We start from the raw sequence: 24,225 nt of genomic DNA, 5'->3' as shown, positions 1-24,225 counted from the left end.
GTCACGTAAAGGGAAACAATACAATAATAAAAATATAAAACAATTAAATTATCACGATGTTTCGACTGCAACACAAGCAATCATCATCAGGTGTGAAAACCACAGCAAGAAAATTTTCTTGCTGTGGTTTTCTTGCTGTGGGTTTCACACCTGATGATGAAAGAACCAAGAATATGAATCCCTGCAGTCACGAAAGCTTTAAATCAAAATCTTTAAAGGTCTTTTCGGCGTGATTTGTATGAGTACCAGAGGCGACCCGAGTTCGATTCCCACTCACGGGCAACACCAGTGACGATAATCCAAATCGGCCCTGGGTCTCGCCTCGGTACTTATTTGATGTGTAAACACCAGCCGCCTGGTAAAGATATTCGGCAGTGTCATCGCCCATGGCCCAGCAACACCGGTGACAATTATCTGAACTGGTCCTGGGCATCCCCTAGGTCGAGTCAGCTTCAAATGAGTACCTGATGCAGTGTGTCAACATCGCCACGCAACTTTAATCAGGCCTACCCACCGTCATTAAGGCCCTTAATGAATGTGAGCAGAGGGTACAGCGGCCCCCAAAAGCACGAAGAACAGCCCAGAGCCCTGTCCTACTGATGTGCAATCTCCAAATATACAACAGGCGTCAGGGTCGGGATTCAACCCACGACCTCCTGCAATCCAGGCGAGCTAGTTAACATCTCCTAACCAGTGCGTCATTACAAGTGTCTGGACCACCAGGTTAATAAAGCAGTGATGTAGGTCCTGTTGAAATTTCCTACACCTCTGCTGTAGCAGACGGATATAGATTACGGCATCTGTGCAGGACCGCCCCAGTCTGAAACCACATTGGGGTTCCAAAAACTTCTAATCAGCGTGCCTGGAAGGTGATGTTGAATAATTATTGCCAGTACCTTTCCTGGCCTCACACTGATGAAGGAGATGCCCCTGTAGTTGTTACCATCAGCGTGGCCTCCCTTCTTACAAAAGGGACCACCAGGGCATCCTTTCCAATCCTGTGGTCACTTGTAATGACGCATTGGTTAGGAGATGTTAACTACCTCGCCTGCTGTATATGTGGAGTTTGCGCGTCTCTCTCCCCATGGTCGACGAGTGGATTTTTCTATGGGCCCTCCGGTTTTTCCATCCATATTTATAATCCTCATCACGCTTTTAGGGTATTTGGCTGTTTTAAATTCCCACACGCTGATAAGCCACTTAGCTGAGCTATCATTTGTGATAGCCAGGTCGCTTCTGAAAAAGCTACATAGCTCAGTGGGCCTTACCTGGTAAATAAAAAAAATATAAATGATTGACAGCCTGCATAAAATCAACACCCTACCTCAGCGATTTGCTTCGGATGTTATCTTTGGCCACCATTTCTACTGGTCTTAGATTTCGGATCGCCCTTCATAATTCCACAACAGATGGCGCATCAGCTAGCCACTCGCAGGGGTCGAGACTGCTTCCTCCTCCAATATTTGAGGCATCTGAGGGGGAATTCGGACTTGTAGGCGTATGATCCAAATGCCTCCGATGGGGACACAGCACTGTTGGCTCGTCAGCTTATCGCAGTTTGTGATATGCCACGAAGCTCCTTATGGTCCACCCTGAACCGCATCCACCGCACAAACCGTGGCAGTAGCAGCAGATGCGGAAACCTGATGATGCACAAATGGAAAATTAAAAACTCTCCTGTAGTGGTGTGGCGACTGTGGTCATCCAGGACAGAGACCGTAGTACAACGTGCAACGACGCAAGGGCCCGATCCACAAATACGAAGGAGACATCACGGCAATGATGATGATGATACACTCACTCATCCGCTGGCTCCTGACAAGGTTATATGGGCTTGACCACCTCCAATGTGAAATTGCAGTCGTTGTCTCTGCATCTATGTCTGCAGCTGTACGGAAGAAGAAGAAACTAAGTGCACGTTGGCTAAATGTCTGGAACTGCAGTCCCTCATACTGAGCAGGATTGCTTCAATGATAGAGCGACTTAGAGACTGGCAAAACGGCCCCCACCCACCCACCTCCTCCTCGGTAGTTGCCGAATGGTCACGCTGCGGTAGCTGTGAGCAATGCCACTGGGGGTGGGGAGTGGAGGCCGATAGCGATCAGGCTGTTCCCCCCGTGGCACTCACAGCCACCACAGTTGCTCTGGACGGGTGCGAGGGGCTGGTGACCCCTCCACCTTCATCCCAATCACCACTAAACCCCATGTTAAAGAACACACACGCAAAGGCAAAGATGCCTCCCGTGTAACCTTCGCAGACTGTTAGGGGAAGTGCTGTTAGCAGGCACCACCTTAGAAGGTCGGCACGGCACATGAAGGGGCGGGTAGCCAGCACCACGCCCGACCGCCTTTTTCTCCCCAGTTTTTTACACGCCGAACCAGGTACTCATTTGAGGCTGAGTAGACCTAGGGGAGGCCCAACAACCGGTTCAGATAATTGTAACTGATGGTGACCGTGAGCGGGAATCGAACTTGGGTCGCAGGGTTCGTAGCGCTGTGCGCAAACCGCTGCACTACCGCTCCCCGTACTCATTAATACAACGGCCGCCATTCACCACGAAGCGCCAATGACGGCACCACGGCGCTTGTGCCAGGCTAGGTGCACCTTGAGGCTGCGTGTAATGTCGAACGTTCACTGCCGACACGAGGGCACGGAACAGACCCAGGTGGTACCATTGGTTGACCGACTGAGATGACTTGCAGATGCACCAGTTGTACCCCCCTGCTGTGCCAATGTTCTGCGTTTTATCCACTCGACGCTCCGCTCGTTGTTGTGAGCTCCTCCGTCCTCCGCCGTTGCTGGAGGGCGATTGCCTCCGACTGCCCAGTAGCGTCCTTCACGAGCCTCCTCCGCAGAGCCCAATATTGACACCCCTGGTACTCATCATTGCAATTCCACTTAGCTCCACATCCTCCTGTACCACATCAGCCCATCTCTTATCTAGAACACATGCCTGGCTCCTTCAGCCCCCTCTTTCCGACGAAACAGAAGCTGCTTGGGCCTGCGGACTACGTGTGTGTGTGCTGATGAGTGTGTCTGTATGTTCGTGCTTATGTGTTCCCAGCTGGACTTGAAGCCCCAGGGCCGGGTGCTCACAACCGTGCAGTGCTTACAGGACAGTGAAGGTGAGCCTGAGAAGGTGGTGTGTGCGAAAATGTGTTTCTGTGTATGGGGAGTAGTAATCTAGTGGATAGCATGGTACGCTACGAACCTGGCAACCCGAGTTCGATTCCCGCTCATGGCCAACACCAGTGACGATTATCCAAATTTGTCCTGGGTCTTCCCTAGATCGACTGAGCCTCACATGATTGCCTGGTGTGATGTGTAAACATCGCCACAATGGAGACAAAGGCGGCCGGGCGTGGTGCTGGTCACCCACTCCCTCGTGTGCCGTGCGTGCCTTCGTCGGTGCTCGCTAACAGCACTTGCCCCAACAACATGTTGAGGTTACACGGGGGATATTTTTCCTTGCGTGTTTGTGTGATTGTGGGGTGGCGGTGATCCGAGTTCGATTCCCGCTCACGGTCAACGTCGGTGAAGAATTTGCGAAACCGGTCTTGGACCCCCTCCCCTAGGTCGACTCTGCCTTAAATAAGCACCTGGCGCAGTGTGTAAACATCAGCATTTGGTAGACAAAAAAGGGATACAAACGCGGCCGGGCCGCACCACGACCCCTTCGCGCACCTCCTCAGGCGCTACTCGCTAACAGCACTTGCCCCAGCAGCCTCTGTGGGCCACACGGGACGTCTTTGTCTGTATCATGTGGGCACGTGCGTTGTACAGCAATTCCACGATGTTATGTCTCGCCCCGTTAGTAGGTCGTTTCGCAACAACGTCGTTACTTTACTGTTAATATGAAAAATAAGAATCGATGTTTTCCCTTTCTGGCAATACCACAGGAGTTGTGTTAAGATGTTCAAACACCTCTCAGCCTCCTCCTCCACCTACCCTGTACACCAACTACCACGCTCTATCGCGCAAGAAGAAATGTACTGAACTGTACTGTAGAGTACAATATGTTATTCGTAATAAAGGTTTTTGGGTTAGATCGCGTTATTTATAAATGTCGCGACATTTATAAATAACGTTTCATCGGGCAATTTGCCCGATGATGCTGGATGTAATTACCAGCAAAACTTTTCTAGATTTAAAGCTTTCGTGACTGCAAGGATCCATACTCTTTGGTTCTATTCGGTAAAGTCACGTAGGTAAAAAATAAAACAACAAAAATCACGACGTTTCGGCCACAACACAAGCGGCCTTGATGAAGGCCGCTTGTGTTGTGGCCTTCTGGCGTCATGTGGTCGAACACCAATTGGGTCGAGGCTCAAAAGAAAGCCATCCCTTGGTGTGGACCAATCAGTTTCAAGGACAATGCATATATTATCATAGTATATTTTTTGTTTGCATTTTGACTGCAGGTATTGTGGTTAATTCAGACATTAATCCTTGTAAGAAGGTTTCAGTTTTATTGCCAGAAAAAAGGGGAAAAACCTATTATTACATTTTGGTACTGGCAAGGAGGTCTAAAAACCTTTATTATGAATAATATTGGTCGCGAAAGCCTACGTATTAAACTACAATATATTTTTTTGCGCAGAGTATTTGGTGATTTTATCGTGTATTTTATCTTCTCGCACCTTGTATAATTGGTGTTAAAGTTCACCGCTGCACACTCGTGTTGAGTACAGTATTTTTAGGCATTGAATCTATCCTTGTGGGTACGTCTCGGGTGAAGATGTGCACGTAAACACAGAGCGTCACTGTACCCTATGTTGTCTTTGTTTAGCCCTCGTGGTAAAAATTGCTTTGATGGACACCGTTTCAATACTAGTCGTCGCACTTTTCAGGAATGCATCCCCAGCGTACACCGGGGTATTACTGTACAGGCAGTCCCCTACTTACGAACGCCCCACTTCAAAACATCCACACATTCCGAATATCCACACTTATGAACATCCACATATACGAACATCCACACTTACGAACATCCACACTTACAAACAGCCACACTTATGAATATACACACTTACAAACAGCCACACTTATGAATATCCACACTTACGAACCTCCACTCTTACAAACAGCCACACTTATGAATATCCACACTTACAAACAGCCACACTTATGAATATCCACACTTACGAACATCCACACTTAAGAACATCCACACTTACGAACGTCCACACTTACGAACATCCACACTTACGAACATCCACACTTACGAACAACCACACTAACGAATATCTGCACTTATGAATAGCAACACTTAGGCATTGAATCTAACCTTGTGGGTACATATCTGGTGAATATGTGCACGTGAACACAGTGCGTCACTGTACCCCACGTTGTCTTTGTTTAGCCCTCGTGGGAAAAATTGCTTTGCTTGACGCCATTTCGATACTCATTGTCGCACCTTTCAGGAACGCATCCGCAACTTACACAGGGGTATTGCTGTACAGGCACCGGGGTATTGCTGTACAGACACTCCCCTACTTACGAACGCCTGACTTAAAAACAGCCACACATTCCGAACATCCACACTTACGAACATCCACACTTACGAACATCCACACTTATGAACATCCACACTTACGAACATCCACACTTACGAATATCCGCACTTACGAACATGCACAGTTACGAACATCTACACTTATGAACATCCACACTTATGAACATCTTCACTTACGAACATCCACACTGATGAACATCCACACTTACGAACATCCACACTTACGAATATCTGAACTTATGGACATCCACACTTGCGAATATCCACACTTACAAATACCCACACTTACGATCATCCATACTTACGAACATCCACACTAACGGACATCCACACTCACAAATATCCACACTTACAAACATCCACACTTATGAATATCCACACTTACGAACATCCACACTTACGAACATCCACACTTACGAACATCCGCACTTACGAACAACCACACTAACGAATATCTGCACTTATGAATAGCAACACTTAGGCATTGAATCTAACCTTGTGGGTACATGTCTGGTGAATATGTGCACGTGAACACAGTGCGTCACTGTACCCCACGTTGTCTTTGTTTAGCCCTCGTGGGAAAAATTGCTTTGTTTGACGCCATTTCGATACTCATTGTCGCACCTTTCAGGAACGCATCCGCAACTTACACAGGGGTATTGCTGTACAGGCACCGCGGTATTGCTGTACAGACACTCCCCTACTTACGAACGCCTGACTTAAAAACATCCACACATTCCGAACATCCATACTTACGAACATCCACACTTACGAACATCCACACTTACGAACATCCACACTTACGAACATCCACACTTATGAACATCCACATTTACGAATATCCACACTTACGAATATCTACACTTATGAATAGCCACACGTAGGCATTGGATCTACCCTTGTGGGTACGTCTCGGGTGAATGTGTGCACGTGAACACAGCGTGTCACTGTACCCTAAGTTGTCTTTGTTTAGCCCTCGTGGAAAAATCGCTTTGATTGACGCCGTTTCGATACTCGTCGTCGCACCTTTCAGGAACGCATCACCAACGTACACCGAGGTATTGTTGTCCAGGCAGTCCCCTACTTACAAACGCCCGACTTAAAAACATCCACACATTCTGAACATCCACGCTTATGAACATCCACACTTATGAACATCCACACTTACGAAGATCCACACTTACGAACATCCACACTTACGAACGTCCACACTTACGAACATCCACACTTACGAACAGCCATACTTACGGACATCCACACTTATGAATAGCCACACTTATGTGACTTATGAACATCCGCACTTACGAACATGCACACTTACGAACATCCACACTTATGAACATCCACACTTATGAACATCTTCACTTACGAACATCCACACTAATGAACATCCACACTTACGAACATCCACACTTACGAATATCTGAACTTACGGACATCCACACTTGCGAACATCCACACTTACAAATACCCACACTTACGATCATCCATACTTACGAACATCCACACTAACGGACATCCACACTCACAAATATCCACACTTACAAACATCCACACTTATGAATATCCACACTTGCGAATATCCACAATTTAGAACATCTGCACTTATGAACATCCACACTTACGATTATTTACACTTAAGAACATCCACGCTTACAAACGAGCGTCCATAGGATACTTTTTTAACCATTTGACTTTCGAATGTGAGCTAACACTTGCAAACCAAACCGCGAAAAGATTTGGATTGGCAATTGTACATTTGTACAATATTTATTCCTATTTATGACTTTAACGATGATTGGTTTTTCGATGAAACACATTTTATACCACTGACCATAAATGCATTTAAAGACAGTATATGCTTGTCCTTCCAGCTTACGAACAATTTGACTTACGAACGGGTCTCAGGAACGGAACTGCTTGTAGTTGAATGGGGAAATTCGAATGCACAACGAGACCAACTGGTGTGTAGTGCAGGTGATGCTGTCTGGATTATTACATCGGTAGCTACGTTATGCACGTGGTCACCTGTCGTGACGATCTAGTGCTGTGGAGGCAGTGGCGAGCAGCGGAATTTGGACCAATCCTCATCTGTTCCAATTCCCTTCCCATGGGTGGGCGTCGAAGAGGAGCCGTACCCTGGCTCTGCCAGGAGAAGGCGGTCCAGGTGCAGCGACGTATAAACTCATCTCAATACGTTCTATCTGTGCGGGATATAGTGTTTCCCCTTCGCATGCATGTGTGTTTTCTCTCCGGGTGCTCAGTTTCCTTGCACACGTACAAGCACTCAATCATTTCCCGATAACACCTTCATATGTAGAGGACCCCAGAGCTTTGGGGGATTGGGAGCGGGGGAGCGTTTGGAATTTGGCACCAGCTCAGCGCATGGCTGCTGCTGCTACCTCCCCACTTGTCTGTGGTTCCTCCTCCTGCGCTTCTCTCTAAGAGAGCGATAAGCATTGGTGGTAGTGTGGCATTACTATTATACTCTTTTTTATTTTAGCAGGTGATACCTCACTGAGCTATGTAGCTCTTTTTCAGAAGCGACCCTGGCTAATGCAAATGATAGCAGCTCAACGAAGTGGCTTATCGCCATCATGTGGAAATGTATAGCAGCCAAATACTTTTAAATACGCGATGTTGATGCTAAATCTGGAGGGAAAAAACCCAGAGAAGCCGGAGAAACATCCACATGACCATGGGGCGAGAGAAACATGCAAATTACAAATACAGCATGCGTCAAGGTCGGGATCGAGCCCATGGCCTACTGTATACCAGGCGAGGTAGATAACATTCACTGCTGCCATCCAGCAGTGCATTGACATTGGCCAATGATGAAGATGACGACGATGACGATGATAATGACGATGATGATGCCAATAATGATGGTTATTATTTGTTTCCTGGACATACTACGAGGAACGCACACACCGGTCTTTTGCCGAACGTTGACGCGGCAACCGTGCGGAAATGGGAGCGTGGTATTGTAATGTGTGGAAAGTAAACCGACGTGAACATTTCAACTGGAAACATTGACCCATGATGTACAACTACAGGGTCGCTCTCATCACATGCAAAGTGCTTGCTGCAAACGAACTACAACACCTCGCTGATCTCAAGGAGCATAAACCATAACCACGCGAACTCCGGCCACCCTCGCAGCAGAAGCGGCTTTTAGCTAATCGTCTGGAACGAAGACGGCCGTCTGGAATGCTCTTCCTTCTGACATTATAAAGCCGCTGCGAGCGATGCACTTCTAAATCATCATCTAGATTGAAAACTAATTTCTTTACAACTGTCTTTTTGTGTGCTTAGTTTATTGTCCTTCCCCGCACCTCTGATAAGCGCGGTTGGCTACGTACAATGCGAAAGAAGTTCAACATGCAGCACATACACGCAGACCCGGCTACCCACACCCCCTGTTTGGAGAAAGCATGGGATTCTGTTTCTCGAATCGAAGCCTCGGAAAATTCGATGCGAAATTTACTGATCGGGCTGTTTGTTGCTGGTGGCGTGACGTTTTGAGCATATGGGTGTTGTGTGTGTATGCTGAGCAATTAAGTTTGAATTTGAAAACAAAAAACGCCTTGGGCCCGGATAATGGAATGTTCCACCTTCATCCTTGCCTGACGCCCACAGCCACCACAAGCCTGTACTGTACCACTTTGCGTTGGGGTTTTCTTTATTGTGTGATTTGGCAAAAAAATCTTCAGAGCGAAATAAACTCGAGTCCGCTGACAAGTTATCCCCACGCGCGCACAAATGTCGACACGACTGATATTTCGGGTTTGCGTCGAAAGACCCCTCCACCACCCGACGCAGCCAAAGCGAATTGAATTTCCACGTGGTGCACTAGGAGGCGTGTAATGACGCATGTCATTTGTTATTATCGTTTCGGATCAACTCACTTAGTCACTCACTCACCCACTCAGTCACAAACTCACCCACGCACGCAGTCACACACTCACCCACTCACTCAATCGCCCACCCACTCACACACCCACTCACTCAGTCACGCACTTACATGCTCATCCACTCAAGCACTCACTCACCTACTCACACATTCACTCACCCACTCAATCACCCACTCACTCAGGCACACACTTACACGCTCACCCACTCACTCACCTACGCACTCTCCCACCCACCCACTCACCCATTGTCCAACCCACACCTCCTTCACTTCCCCGAATCATACCGAAACGCACTTTCTCCCCGGCGGTACCCGTGGCATTCACCGCCCCCGCCTTTCCCTCCCCCCCCCACCTCGTCCCCTCCCACTCCAACCAACGACATAAACAACGCAACACCTTGAGGAAATTTTGCCGGCAGTGCAACATTCAAACTTGGCTCAGCTAGACCCTCATCTCCACTCAGCCAGACCCCATCTCTTCTCAGCCAGACCCCATCTCCGGTCTGCCAGACCCCCATCTCCACTCAGCCAGACCCCCATCTCCGCTCAGCCAGACCCCCATCTCCACTCAGCTAGAGCCCCATCTCTACTCAGCTAGACCCTCATCTCCACTCAGCTAGACCCCATCTCCACTCAGCCAGACCACCATCTCTGCTCAGCCAGAGCCCCATCTCCACTCAGCCAGACCCCCATCTCCGCTCAGCCAGACCCCGATCTCCACTCAGCCAGACCCCCATCTCCGCTCAGCCAGAGCCCCATCTCCACTCAGCCAGACCCCCATCTCCACTCAGCCAGACCCCCATCTCCGCTCAGCCAGACCCCCATCTCCACTCAGCCAGACCCCCATCTCCGCTCAGCCAGACCCCATCTCTAATCAGCCAGAGCCCCATCTCCACACAGCCAGAGCCCCATCTCTACTCCGCCAGACCCCTATCTCCGCTCCGCCAGACCCCCATCTCTACTCAGCCAGACCCCCATCTCTACTCAGCCAGAGCCCCATCTCCGCTCCGCCAGACCCCCATCTCTACTCAGCCAGAGCCCCATCTCTAATCAGCCAGACCCCCATCTCCGCTCCGCCAGACCCTCATCTCCAGTCCACCAGACCCCCATGTCCGCTCCGCCAGACCACCATCTCTGCTTAGCCAGAGCCCCATCTCCACTCAGCCAGACCCCCATCTCTACTCAGCCAGAGCCCCATCTCCACTCAGCCAGACCCCCATCTCCACTCAGCCAGACCCCCATCTCCGCTCAGCCAGACCCCCATCTCCACTCAGCCAGACCCCCATCTCCGCTCAGCCAGACCCCATCTCTAATCAGCCAGAGCCCCATCTCCACTCAGCCAGACCCCCATCTCTACTCAGCCAGAGCCCCATCTCCACTCAGCCAGACCGCCATCTCCACTCGCCAGACCCCCATCTCCGCTCCGCCAGACCCCATCTCCACCACAAGCAGCAACAATCTGCCTTTGCGGCGCCATTGGCATCGTCACATTGCGAAGGGCACAAGTTTTCACTCTCTCGTTATTTATATATATTATTTTTAGTTTTTGATTCGTCGGGCAAAAGTCTTGGGGGTTTTGTTTTTGTACCATCTATCTGAGGGCCAATTCACGTAGCAGCATTGTGGGATGCAATTGCATGAATAACGCTAGCGAAAATGACAATATTATTACTATTCTAGGTTGTCTTGCTTTGTGCCCACGTGACACAGAAACACATAACTGTCACCCCCGTGTCAGTGCCCCACCTTATTACAGACCAATTCATACCTTATTGGTCACCCCGTGTCCTTATAAATCTGAACGTTCATCCTCCAAAGTCCCATGACAAGGGAGAAACATAAACAAATAGACAAAAAAGAATAATTTTGCCCGTATTGAAACGGCTGTAGGCCACATGGACCTGAAAACTCAATTTGCCTATACAAGAATACGGGGTAAACAGAATGGGTCGACAGGTATGAGAAACGCGAGGGCGATGCCACGCGGCCCTCCCCATTTACGTAAAAACGAATAACATTAAAAAAAGAAAATCAACCCAACAGCTCTGGCTGGGGACCTGCGGACGCGTGGCCCCTTGTGATAGAGCCCTAAGGGGTTCTGATATTTTCCGAAAGGCGTTGAGATAAGACGGTGGTTGTGCGTGCGTGGGTGGGTTAGGGGGGGGGTGGGGGTTAGGGGGTAATGGGGGGGGGTGCTGGCGATGGTGGTGGTTTTTGTGGTTTTACGTAAGTGCGCGCGTGTGCGTGTGCATGCATGTGTGCGTGCGTGTACGTGTGTACGTGCGCGTGTGTGCATTTTGGTTTGTGTTCTGGGTGCTGTGGCCTGTTCTGCAAACGGCTGATAAGAGACGTGGCCAGAGCCTGGGAGTGGCCCTGAGACCATTGAGGACATCAGTGCCGAGTTCAACAATAATATTAGTCGTAGTAGTAATAAATAATCGTGAATATTCATCAGAAATAATAATTTTTGAGTTTCCCAATAAAACACGATTGGGAACCGTTGGTGTGGGCGTGTGCTCAGTGCTGGTGATGATGGTGGTGATGGTGGTGGTGATGATGATGGTGGTGGTGATAGTGGTGGTGATGGTAGTGGTGCTGACGATGATGCTGCTGCTGCCGTGAGGTGGCTCTGGGGGTGTTAAATGGTCAGCCAGGTGGGGACTGCCGATCCCTAGACGGTAAAGCAGTGGTCATGCCTGAGCCTCGCAGTCTAGAAGGAGCCTGGGTTCGATTCCTGACTCCAGTGCCACCTGTGTTGAGTTTATATGCCTCTCCCTCATTTGTGCAGACCCTGAGTGAGTGTGTCAGTGTGTATGTGTGTCACACGTACACTCTCTACTCGTGATCATTAAGGACCTTCATGATGGTGAGCGGGCCCGGGTAAAACTATGTGGCCGGGAGTCAGAGCCATTCCCTATTCACCTTGGGGTGCGACAGGGATGCCCTCTGGATCCCACATTATTTAATATGTATTTTGATCACGTACTTCGTTAAGCCTTCAATGGCTGTACCGGAGGAATTTCCATCTGGTACAGATACAATGGGAGGCTGATCGATGCCTGGGTGTGGGCAAGGGATGGCTCCCTATTGGTCAACCATGTTATGTATGCCGATGATCTAGTAATTGCTGCTCACTCAGAGGAGGAGTTGGAGGTGCTGCTGCTGAACCTGGAGATTGCCACTAAGAGGAAGGGCCTTACCATCAGCCCCACCAAAACTAAACACCTGCCTGGGTATCTTGTGCCATCAGACACTCTACCCTCACAACTCCCAATTGGTGATGGGGCAGTTGAGGAGATAGTGGAGCGTTTCCCATACCTGGGAAGTGTGCTCATGACCGGCTTCGGTTTGACAGCAGAGGTCTCATTCCAAATCAGTCGAGCAGCATTATCTTTCATCGGTTGCGTAACGCTGTGTGGAAGCTACCTGGCCTGTCGCTCCGCACAAAGCTTCAGGTCTTTTCGGCAGTCATGCCGTCCCTTCTCTATGCTTGCGAAACGTGGACTCTCCTAATGGAACATCTTCGCCGGTTAGAAACATTTAGCCTGACCAGCCTAGGATCCATCCTGGGTTTAACCAAGTTGGATTGTGTGAGGAGCTCACAAATACTTGAAAGATCTGGACAAAGTCCCATCGGTGAGCTCCTCAAGCAGGAAAGACTGCGTTGGCTGGGTCATGTAACCCCCATGCCCAGCCACCGCATGCCTAAAGAGATTTTGTTCGGCCGGATAGAGGGTCTAAACGGACGCGACACGGGCTAGAGAAGAGATAGAGTGATGTGGTACAGGAGGATGTGGAGCTGAGTGGACTTGCCGATGACTGTTACCAGCGGTGTCAAGATCGGCCTCTGTGAAGGAGGCTCGTGAAGGATGCTACTGGGCAGTTGGAGGCAGTCGCCCTCCAACAACAACGGAGGGTGGAGAGGAGCGACGCTCACAACAACGAGCGGCAGAGGTGGTGCATCGGCCAGTCATCTCAGTCAGTCGACCCGTGGCACCTGGGTCTGCCCCGTGACCTCCTGCCGGTGGGCGTTCGACGCTTCACGTGGCATCAACGTGCACATAGCCTGGCACAAGCGCCGTGGTGACGTCACCGCAACTTAGTAGAGAATGGCGGTTGTTGTTGTTGTTATGTGTCACTGTGAGTGCGGTAGTGGAGTGGTTTGCGCGCTGCGCTACGAACCTGGGGACCCGAGTTCGATTCCCGCTCACTGGCACCAACACCATCCATGACGATTATCTGAACCGGTCCTGGGCCTCCCTTACGTCGACTCAGCCTCAAATGAGTACCTGGTGCGATGTGTAAAAACATTGCCACTAGAGAGACAAAGGCAGCCGGGCGTGGTGCTGGCCATCCACCCCATCGTGTGCTGTGCCGGCCTTCGTGGGTGCTGCTCGCTATCAGCACTTGCCCCAACAGTCCGTTGAGGCTACACGGGGGATCTTTGTGTTTTGCGCCTGGAGTGTGTACGTCTCTCTCTCTGCCCTTGTTCCGCAATACGTTTCCTCTGGCTTCTCCGCTTCCCCCACAACCAAACAATTATTCTAAGTGCTGAAATTGCAGCCGCAGATTGCCCAATGCGAATCGCACGCAGCAGCAGAAACGTCGCCTCCCTACTGGAAAAACTTAGTAGCATCCCTCCCGAGTAACAGTGCGCTGGATAAACAAGCAAAATAATTGTAATAACACGACACTATTTTATTTTTATTTTACCAGGTCAAGGCGCTGGCTATCACAAATGATAGCTCAACGAATCAGCTTATCGTCGGGTGGAAATTTATAGCAATAGTCAAACACTCTGATCGCGTGATGTTGATGGCTTAATGTGGAGGGAAAAACTGGAGGACCCAGAGAGATGCGCAAACTCTAAATGTAGAGCAGGTGTCAGGGTCGGAATCGAACCCACGACCTTCCGCATATCAGGCGAGGTAGTTAACATCTCCTCGCCACCGTGATGATGATAAGAGAGATAAACGTGCAAACTCCAAATATGCAACAGGCGTCTGGGTCAGAATCAAACCCACGACCTCCTGAATACCAGGCGAGGTAGTTAACATCTCCTAGTCACTGTGATGATAATGAGAGAGAGAGAAACGCAAACTCCAAATATGCAACAGGCGTCAGGATCGGGATCGAACCCACGACCCCTATATACCAGGTGAGGTAGTCAACATCTTTGTGTGTGTTGGTGTGCATGGTAATGGGGAGCGGTGGCATAGCGGTTAGCGCGCTACGCTATGAACCCGGCTTCCGGGGTTAAATTCCCGCTCACGGCCAACACCAGTGACGATTATCTTAACCAATCCTGGGCCTCCCCTAGGTAGACTCAGCCTCAAATGAGTACTTGATGCGGTGTGTAAAACATCATCATCGGGAAGAAAAAGGCGACCGGGCGTGGCTGCTGGCCACCCACCCCCTCATGCGCCACGGTGCCGGCCTTCATAGACGTTGCTCGCAAACGGCACTTTACCCCGACGGTCTCTGAAGGCTACGTGGGGGGGGGATCTTTGTCTTTGGCAGATGAGAGTGCGCGAGCAGAGGCCCGCGGGCCGCTCAAGAAGCGCCGCGGTGCCATCAAGCAGGCCAAGGTGCACCACGTCAAGGGCCACCAATTCACCGCCACCTTCTTCCCACAGCCCACGTTCTGCTCGGTCTGCAAGGAGTTTGTGTGGTGAGTGTGGGTGTGAGCGTTTGGGTGAGTGGGTGGGTGAGAGTGTGGGTGAGTGTGTGAGAGTGGTAGGGGAGCAGTAGCGCGCTGTGCTATGAACCTGGCGACCCGAGTTCGATTCCCGCTCACGGCCACCACCAGTGACGATTATCTGAACCGGTCCTGGGCCTCCCTTACGTCGACTCAGCCTAAAATGAGTTCCTGGTGCGACTTTTAAACCACGTCACTGGGGAAACAAAGGCGGCCGAGCGTGGTGTTGGCCACCCACCCCCTCGTATGTCGTACCGGCCTTTATAGGTGCTCGCGAACGGTGCTTGCCTTACACGGGGGATCTTTGTCTTTGAGTGTGGGTGAGGGTGAGAGAGTGGACACATATCACATATACAGCAGCAGGCATCCTAAGGGTTGGGATTGAACCCACGACCTCCTGCAACCAAGGCGATGTAGTTAACTTTTCTGAACAGGGTCCTCTGCCCTTGCCTAGTTTGACTCGTCCTTGAACACAACAAACCGAGTACACTGTGCAGTATTTTAAGTAAAGCACCAGGGTGGACCTAGAACGGTGGGTCAGGTGGGCGCGTTGTGCCTGTGTTGGGCTGGGTGTGCTCCTTACGCGGCCGTGCATCTCTCTCTGTCCCGCAGGGGCCTCAACAAGCAAGGCTACCAGTGCCGAGGTGAGCTCCACACCCACCACAGTTCGTGCGTACCTTATACCTGCGTACGTACATCCGTACCTACCTGCGTACATACCTGCGTACGTGCATATCCACACTAGAGGTTGTTTTTGGGTTAGAGCGCGTAAATAACAATGTATCATGGGCCCCTTTTTTTCCAGTATCAAAGTATGAAAATTAAGAATAGGTCCATAATGGCGTTTTTTTTTGGGTTAGATCACGTAAATATACAAACGTGATGTTTAACCCGCTACCACCCTACACAGCCAACTAGTAAGCCTTGTCACATAAACAGAGCACGTCAATTCGTCACTGGTACAGCACACCGGTGTATTGCGGAGCCAAGCCACAACATTGACAATCTGAATACGACATTTAGCCAGTAATTACCACTAGCTTCATCAGGCGACAGCCAGATTTGTGAAGTCCACCTGTTTCGTTCCTTATACAGAGGCGTAGATGTAGTGATCACCATTGTCTTTTGTTGTGTGTGAGTGGGAAGCGGTGGTGTAGCAGTTCGTGCGCTGCACTAAAAACCCGGCCACCCGAGTTTGAATCCCGCTCACGGTCAACACCGGTGACGATGATTTGAACCGGTCCTGGGCCTCCCCTAGGTCGACTCAGTCTCAAAATAAGTACCCGGTGCAGTGTGTAATAAACATCGCCACTGGGGAGACAAAGGCGGCCGGGCGTGGTGTTGGCCATCCACCCCCTCAAGAGCCATGCCAACCTTCATAGATGCTGCTATTCGCTAACAGCAACTGCCCCAACAGTCTGTTAGGGCGATATGGGGGATCTTTGTCTTTGCTTTTTTGTGTATATTGTTTTGCATGTGATTTAGTGGTGATTCAGATGAAGGTGGAGGGGTTACCAGCCCCTTGAGCGCCACGAGGTGCATCATCATCAATAAATCTCTGCTGTTAAGAACCCCCTACCACCTGACGCAGCCAAAACTAATGAAATAGTGTGTGTGTCTGAGTGGGTCATGGGGAAGTTGTGGAGAGTTTATCATACCTGGGCAGTATGCTCATGACTGCCTCTGGTTTAACAGCAGAGGTCTCACTCCGAATCAGTCGAGCGGCATTATCTTTTCATCGGTTGCGTAACGCTGTGTGGACGCTACCTGGTCTATCGCTCCGCACGAAGCTTCAGGTCTTCTCAGCCACAGTCATGCCCTCCCTTCTCTACGCTTGTGAAACACCTCTAATGGAACATCTTCGCTGGTTAGAAACATTTAGGCTGGTCTGCTTACGATCCATTCTGGGTTTCACCAGGCTGGATTGTGTGAGGAGCTCACAAATCCTAGAAAGATCTGGGCAAAGTCTCATCGGTGAGTTCCTCCGGCAGGCAAGGCTGCGTTGGCTGGGTCATGTAGCCCGCATGCCCAATCACCGCATGCATAAACAGCTTTTGTTCGGCAGGATAGAGGGGGCTAAACAGGTGCAGCACGGGCTAGAAAAGAGATGGAGTGACGTGGTACAGGAGGATGTGGAGCTGATTGGACTTACCGATGACTGGTACCAGCGGTGTCAAGATCGGCCTCTGTGGAGGAGACTCGTGAAGGACGCTGCTGGGCAGTTTGAGGCAGTCGCCCTCCAACAACAACAGAGGGCGGAGGAGCGACGCTCACAACAACGAGCGGAGCACCGGGTGGCTAAAGCACAGCAAGTTGGCACAGTAGGGGGCACAGGTGGTGCATCAGCCAGTCATCTCAGTCATCTCTGTCAGTCGACCCGTGGCACCTGGGTCTGCCCCGTGACCTCCTGCCAGCGGGCGTTCGACACTTCACGTGGCCTCAAGGTACACATAGCCTGGCAAAGCGTCGTGGTGACGTCACCGCCACTTAGTGGTGAATGGCGGTTGTTGTTGTCTGTCTCCAAGAATGCAATGCCGCGATTCACAAGCGCTGCATCGACATTGTACTGGCGAACTGCACGGGCTCAGCGGAGAACAGCAGCGAAACTCAGGTGAGCAATGGGCAGGTGAGCAATGGGCAGGTGAGTGACACCAAGGCGAGGGACACTCAGGTGAGTGACGCATATGAATTGTCCAGTGCGGGCCTCGTGTGATGATGACAAACAATGACGATGGCGACGAAGATAACGATGACAATGGCGATGACGATGATAACGACGATGACGATGGTGATGATAATGGCGATGATGACGACGATGGCGATGACGATGACGACGGCGATGACGATGACGACGATGATTATGGCAATGATGATGATGATGACTATGACAATGATGATAATGACAATGATGACGATAATAATGATGATGGCGATGAAGATGGCGGCAATGATGACAACGACGATGACGACAATAGCGACGATGAAGATGACGATATCGGTGGTGCCGATGGTGACGACGATGATGACGATGATGTCGGTGGCTCTGGAGATTGCAATGTTGACGTTGGCGTTATTGTTGATACTAGCATTGTTGTTGACGTTGGTGTTCTTGTTGATCTTGGCATTGTTGTCAACGTTGGCGTTGTTGACGTTGGCGTTGTTGTTGCCATTGGCGTTGTTGTTGTTTAACGTTGGTATTGCTGTTGTTGATGATTCCGATGGCGCCGTCTCAGATCATGAAGGAGCGCTTCAAGCTGGACGTCCCCCACCGCTTCCGCGTAAACTCCTACATGAGCCCCACGTTCTGTGACCACTGCGGCACGCTGCTGTGGGGCCTGGCTCGCCAGGGCCTGAAGTGCGACGGTGAGATAAACTAAACACTCAAGGATGCTTTATTTCACCAGGTAAGGTCCACCGAGCTATGTAGCTCTTTTGTCAGAAGCGACCTGGCTATCACAAACGATAGCTCAGCAGAGTGTCTTATCATGATCACGTGAAAATATATTGCAGCAGCCAAATACTCTAAAACACGTGACATCCATTCTAAATGTGGAGGGAAAAACCGGATCCGGAGAAAAATCCACATGACCACGAGGAGAGAGACATGCAAACTCCAAATATACAGCAGGCGTCAGGGTCGGGATCGAACCCACGACCTCCTTGCATACTAGGCGAGGTAGTTCACATGTCGCCAGATAGGCAGGGGTGGGGGGGGGCACCGGTGCCAGCCAACGGGAGAGAGCGAGGGGGTGCAGCACCAGTCGGGTCATCCGATTTTTCCCTCCACATTTAGAATTAACAGAATTAATAACAAACGTTTGGCTGCAAAAATAATTCCACGTAATGATGATAAGCCGCCACTTCGTAGGGCTATCACTTGTGACAGCGAGGTAGTTTCTGAAAATGAGCGACATAGCTCGGTGGGCCTTACCTGGTAAAATAAAAAATAGTTTGTAGTTAAGTTAGTTAAACCATATCCTCTGTCTGTAAAACACAGCCACATCCTCTGTCTGTGAAACACAGCAACGCCCTGTGCTATAAGTACGATACTGATGATGCTGGTGATGTTAATGGTGATACTGGTGATGATATTGCTGGTGATGTTGGTTGTCTTTGTGTACAGAGTGTGCCATGAATATCCACCACAAGTGCAAGGGCAAGGTCGCAAATCTGTGCGGCATCAACCAGAAGCTCATGGCAGAGGCCCTCGCTCAGATAGAAGCTCAGCAACAGGTATGTGGAGGAGGGACACGGACAGAGACGCGACACAGACGGAGAGACACAGACATGGAGACACAGAGAGAAGCAGAGACACGGATAGACACAGACAGATAGACAGAGATAACGAGACACACACAGATTGATAGAAAGACAGATAAATAGAAGGACACATACAGAGAGACACGGACAGAGACATGGAGATACAGAGATAGATGCAGAGAGACCAATAGACACAGACAGACAGAGATAAATAAACAAATAGACACAGACAGATTGACGAAGATAGATGGAGAGACAGAGAGCCTGAGACACATAGAGAGAGACACAATAGAAAGACACAGACAGAGAGACATGAACAGTGACACAGACGTAAAAACATACATTTTCAGGGAGATATTCACGGGAGAGACAGAGAGACAGACACAGAGAGACGTACAGTACATACATGCAAGCAAAATTGCACGACTGTATTCAGTTACAGGCATGCAGATATAAAAAAGACACAGATCCCCCGTATAGCCTTAACATACTGTTGTGGCAAGTGCTCTTTGTGAGCAGCACCAATGAAAGCCGGCATGGCACACGAGGGGGTGGGTGGCGCCACACCCTGCCTCCTGGTGGCGATGTTTACACACCGCACCAGGTACTCATTTGAGGCTGAGTCGACTTAGGGAAGGTTCTAGACCAGTTTAGATAATTGGTGGCCGTGAGCGGGAATCCATCTCGGGTCACTGGGTTCATAGCGCATTGCGCTAACCACTACACTACCGTCACTCACAACAACAACAGCCACCAATCGTCACTAAATGGCGGTGAAGTAAGCACGGCGATTGTGCCAGGCTAGGTGCACTTTGAGGCACGTGAAGTGTCAAAGGCTCATTGGCAAGAGGTGACAGAACAGACCCAGGTGCCATGGGCTGACTGAGATGACCAGCCGATGCACCACTTGTGCCCCCTACTGTGCCAACTTGCTGTGCTTTAGCCACCCGCGCTGCGCTCGTTGTTGTGAGCGTCGCTTCTCTGCTCTCCGTTGTTACTGGAGGGCGATTGCCTCCAACTGTCCGGTAGCGTCCTTCACGAGCCTCCTCCATAGAGGCTGGTCTTGACACCGCAGGTTCCAGTCATCGGCAAGTCCACTCAGCTCCACATCCTCCCGTACCGCATCAGTCCATCTCTTCTCTACGTCTTGTCGTGCCCGTTTAGCCCCCTTTATCTGGCAGGGGCTGGGCATGCAGGCTACATAAACCAGCCAAGCCTTGCCTGCCGGAGGAGCTCACCAATGAGACTGTGTACAGATATTTCAAGGATTTGTGAGCTCACACAATGTATATGTGTTAACGTTTTTTTTGCACCGCATGTAGCCAACCGTGCTAATTGGAGACGTGGGGGGAGGACAACAAATTAAACATAATAAAACAGTTCTAAAGAAATTAGTTGTCAATCTAGATGATTTAAAAGTGCATCGCTCCGGTGACTTCCTCATATTGGAAGGAAGAGCATTCCAGGTGGCTGCATAAGTGCACCTGAAAGAGTGCGATGCGGTGACCGTCTTTGATCTATTGTTAGCCAAAAAATACAGCCTGGTTAAATCCAGGATGGATCATTGACAGGCCAGCCTCAATGTTTCAAACCGGTGCAGGTGTTCGATTAGAGGAGTCCACATTTTGCAAGCATAGAGAAGGGAGGGCATGAATGTGGCTGAGAAGACCAGAAGCTTCGTGTGGAGTGACAGACCAGGTAGCTTCTACACAACGTTACGCAGCCGATGAAAAGATAATGCCGCTCGACTAATTCGGAGTGAGACCTCTGCTTGCAAACCAACCCGGTCATGAGCACACTGCCCAGGTACAGAGACTTCTCCACTCTCTCCACAATTGCCCATCACTCACGGAGAGACACATACACAAGGAAAACATGCAGAGGGACATAGACACAGAGACGCACCGGAAAATACAGAGAGACAAAGACTCATGCTTAAATAAAGATACAGACATAGGCAGAGACAGCATTAAGTTCCCGCTCACGGCCAACATCGGTGGTAAATATCCACACCCGTAATCGGCCTTCCCTAGGTTTACTCAGCCTTAAACGATTTGCTGGTGTGGTGTGTATAAGACATCAGCACCAGGAAACCAGGGTGGCTGAGTGGCTGTGGTGGGGGCCACACTACCCCCGGTAGGGGCAAGTCCTGGGTGCCATGGTGGCTAGGAAATGTTAACTACCTCGCCTGGTATGCAAGAGGTCGTGGGTTCGATCACTACCCTAGCGCCTGCTGTACATTTGAAGTTTGCATGTTTCTCTCCCCGTGGTCACGTGGATTCTTCTCCGGGTCCTCCGGTTATTTTCCTCCACATTTAATATCACGCTTTTAGAGTATTTTGGCTGCTAGTGATTTCCACGTGAGGATGATAAACCGCCACTTCGTTGAGCTATAATTGTGATGGCCATTTCACTTCTGAAAAAGAGCTACACAGCTCAGTGGGGCCTTACCTGGTAAAAAAGATATATGAATAGTTAAGTTTTAGCTAAATACTAACAGCTTGTGTGTGCTACATAGTGGACCTTTATCTGTGTGTGTGAGTAGGTGCGGAAGGAGCGGAACAGCGTGTGCCTGGGGCCTAGCGGGGTAGAGGCTGGCCATGGTGGTTGTGATGCTGCTACATTCGCTGGGCCCTGCCCCTCAGCTCCCCCGCTGGCGGAACTCTCCGGAGCCTCCGATTTCGGTGCGAACACAAAAATACACAGAGGCAACGACGCGTGTCCCGGTCGATGTCAACTTGTCCCACTCGTCTGGCGACAGGAGTACCTGAGCAACGAAAGGGATGCTCGGAAACATCATCTTCATCGTCATCATCGTCGTCATCGTCGTCATTGTCATCATCGTCGTGATTGTCATCATCGTCATCATCGTCGTCATTGTTGTCATCGTCATCATCATCGTCATTATCATCATCATCGTGGTCGTCATCGTCATCATCCTCGTCATCATCATCATTGTCGTTATCATTGTCGTCATTGTCTTAATCGTCGTCGTCATCATCATCATCATTATTGTAATTTCCGTCATCATTGTCATCGTTGTCATCGTTGACTTTATTGTCATTGTTATCATCATTGTCATCATTGTTGTCATCGTCATCATCATCATCGTCGTAGTTGTGACATCATTGTCATAGGGTCAGGGTTTGTGAACATACCTCACTCATCGACTCATTTCTTTATTAAGTGACTCCAGTTACTCATAATTGGCGTCAAACATGCACACACACGTGGACATGATCATGTTTTTTTGGTTTGTTTAATACATGCTGCAACAGGTACTCATTTAAGGCTGAGTTGACCTAGGGGAGGTCCAGGACCATGGCCGGTTTGGATATTCATCGCCAATGTCGAGCGTGAGTAAGAATATAACTCAGGTTATCGGGTTTTGTAGTGCGCTAACTAGTGCACCACCACTCCAACAACAACAACAACAACAACCGCCATTCGCCATGAAGTGGCGGTGACGTCACCTAGATGCTTGTGCCAGGCTATGTACACGTTGAGGCCACGTGAAGTGTCACGAGCCTCCACCACAGAGGCCAAACTTGACACCGCTGGTACCAGTCATCAGCAAGTCTACTCAGCTCTACATCCTTCGGTACCACATTACTCCATCTCTTCTCTAGCCCGTGTCGCGTCTGTTTAGACCCTCTATCCAGCCGAACAAAAGCTGTTTAGGCATGCGGTGGCTGGGCATGCAGGCCACATGACCCAGCCAATGCAGCCTTGCCTGCCGGAGGAGCTCACCAATAGGACTTTGTTCAGATCTTTCAACGATTTTTTAGCTCCACACACAATCCAGCCTGGTTAAACCCAGGATGGATCGAAGGCACGCAAGCCTAAATGCTTCTAACCAGCTAAGATGTTGCATTAGGGGGGTCCACGTTTCGCAAGCGTAGAGAAGGGAGGGAATGACCGTGGCCGAGAAGACCTGAAGCTTCGTACGGAGCGACAGACCAGGTAGCTTCCACACAGCGTTACGCAACCAATGAAAAGATAATGCCACTCGACTGATTAGGAGTGAGACCGCTCCTGTCAAACCGAAGCCGGTCATGAGCACACTTCCCAGGTATGGGAAACTCTCCACTATCTCCACAACTGCCCCATCACCAATTGGGAGTTGTGAGGGTGGAGTGTCTGATGGCACAAAATACCCAGGCAGGTGCTTAGTTTTGGTGGGGCTGATGGTAAGGCCCTTCCTCTTAGTGGCAATCTCCAGGTTCAGCAGCAGCACCTCCAACTCCTCCTCTGAGTGAGCAGCAATTTCCAGATCATCGGCATACATAATGTGGTTGACCAATAGGGAACCATCCCTTGCCCACACCCAGGCATCGATCAGCCTCCCATTGTATCTGTACCAGATGGAAATTTCTCTGGTACAGCCATCGAAGGCTTCCCGAACTACATGGTCGAAAAAGATGTTAAATAATGTAGGAGCCAGAGGACATCCCTGTCGCATTCCAATGTGAACAGAGAATCGCTCTGATTCCCGGTCACGTAGTGTTACCTGGGCCCGCGCACCATCATGAAGATCCTTAATGATCGTGAGCAGTGGGTCAGGGACTCCGAAAGCACGAAGAAAACCCAGAGCCCATTCTTCCAATCCTGCAGAACCCGTCCACTGGTCGAGACTGTTGTTATGATGCCATGTAGGGCAGTCTGTGAAAAAACGCCACCCTCCCTCAGCATTTGGCTTGGGAGATCATCTCTGCCCAGTGCCTTTCCTGGTCTCAGATTCTGTATCGCTTTCAGTACTTCCTCAACAGATGGCACCTCAGCCAGACACTCACAGGGGGTGACTTCTTCTTCCAATATTTGAGATACCGCAGCCTCAG

The 24,225-nt window shown here is 50.1% G+C and overlaps 1 protein-coding gene across 2 annotated transcripts in view; it reads left to right on the top strand.

The window, feature by feature from the left end:
• Positions 1-24,225, top strand: part of LOC116952762 (protein kinase C delta type-like) — a 75,371-nt gene that overhangs the window by 29,752 nt on the left and 21,394 nt on the right. For both annotated transcript variants that reach the window (XM_032972386.2, XM_076074540.1), the window contains exons 5-11: positions 3,066-3,126; positions 14,950-15,100; positions 15,740-15,771; positions 17,653-17,738; positions 18,361-18,490; positions 19,251-19,360; positions 21,933-22,071. In XM_032972386.2, the coding sequence (XP_032828277.1) occupies positions 3,066-3,126; positions 14,950-15,100; positions 15,740-15,771; positions 17,653-17,738; positions 18,361-18,490; positions 19,251-19,360; positions 21,933-22,071 (709 nt within the window). The remainder of the gene's footprint in view (positions 1-3,065; positions 3,127-14,949; positions 15,101-15,739; positions 15,772-17,652; positions 17,739-18,360; positions 18,491-19,250; positions 19,361-21,932; positions 22,072-24,225) is intronic.

The sequence above is a fragment of the Petromyzon marinus genome, chromosome 48 (genome assembly GCF_048934315.1).
Source record: "Petromyzon marinus isolate PM22_M1 ecotype Great Lakes invasive population chromosome 48, UKy_Petmar_22M1.pri1.0, whole genome shotgun sequence".
Classification (NCBI taxonomy): Eukaryota; Metazoa; Chordata; class Hyperoartia; order Petromyzontiformes; family Petromyzontidae; genus Petromyzon; species Petromyzon marinus.
The sequence above is the reverse complement of the archived record's forward strand: the minus strand, read 5'-3'. Positions and strand labels throughout refer to the sequence as shown.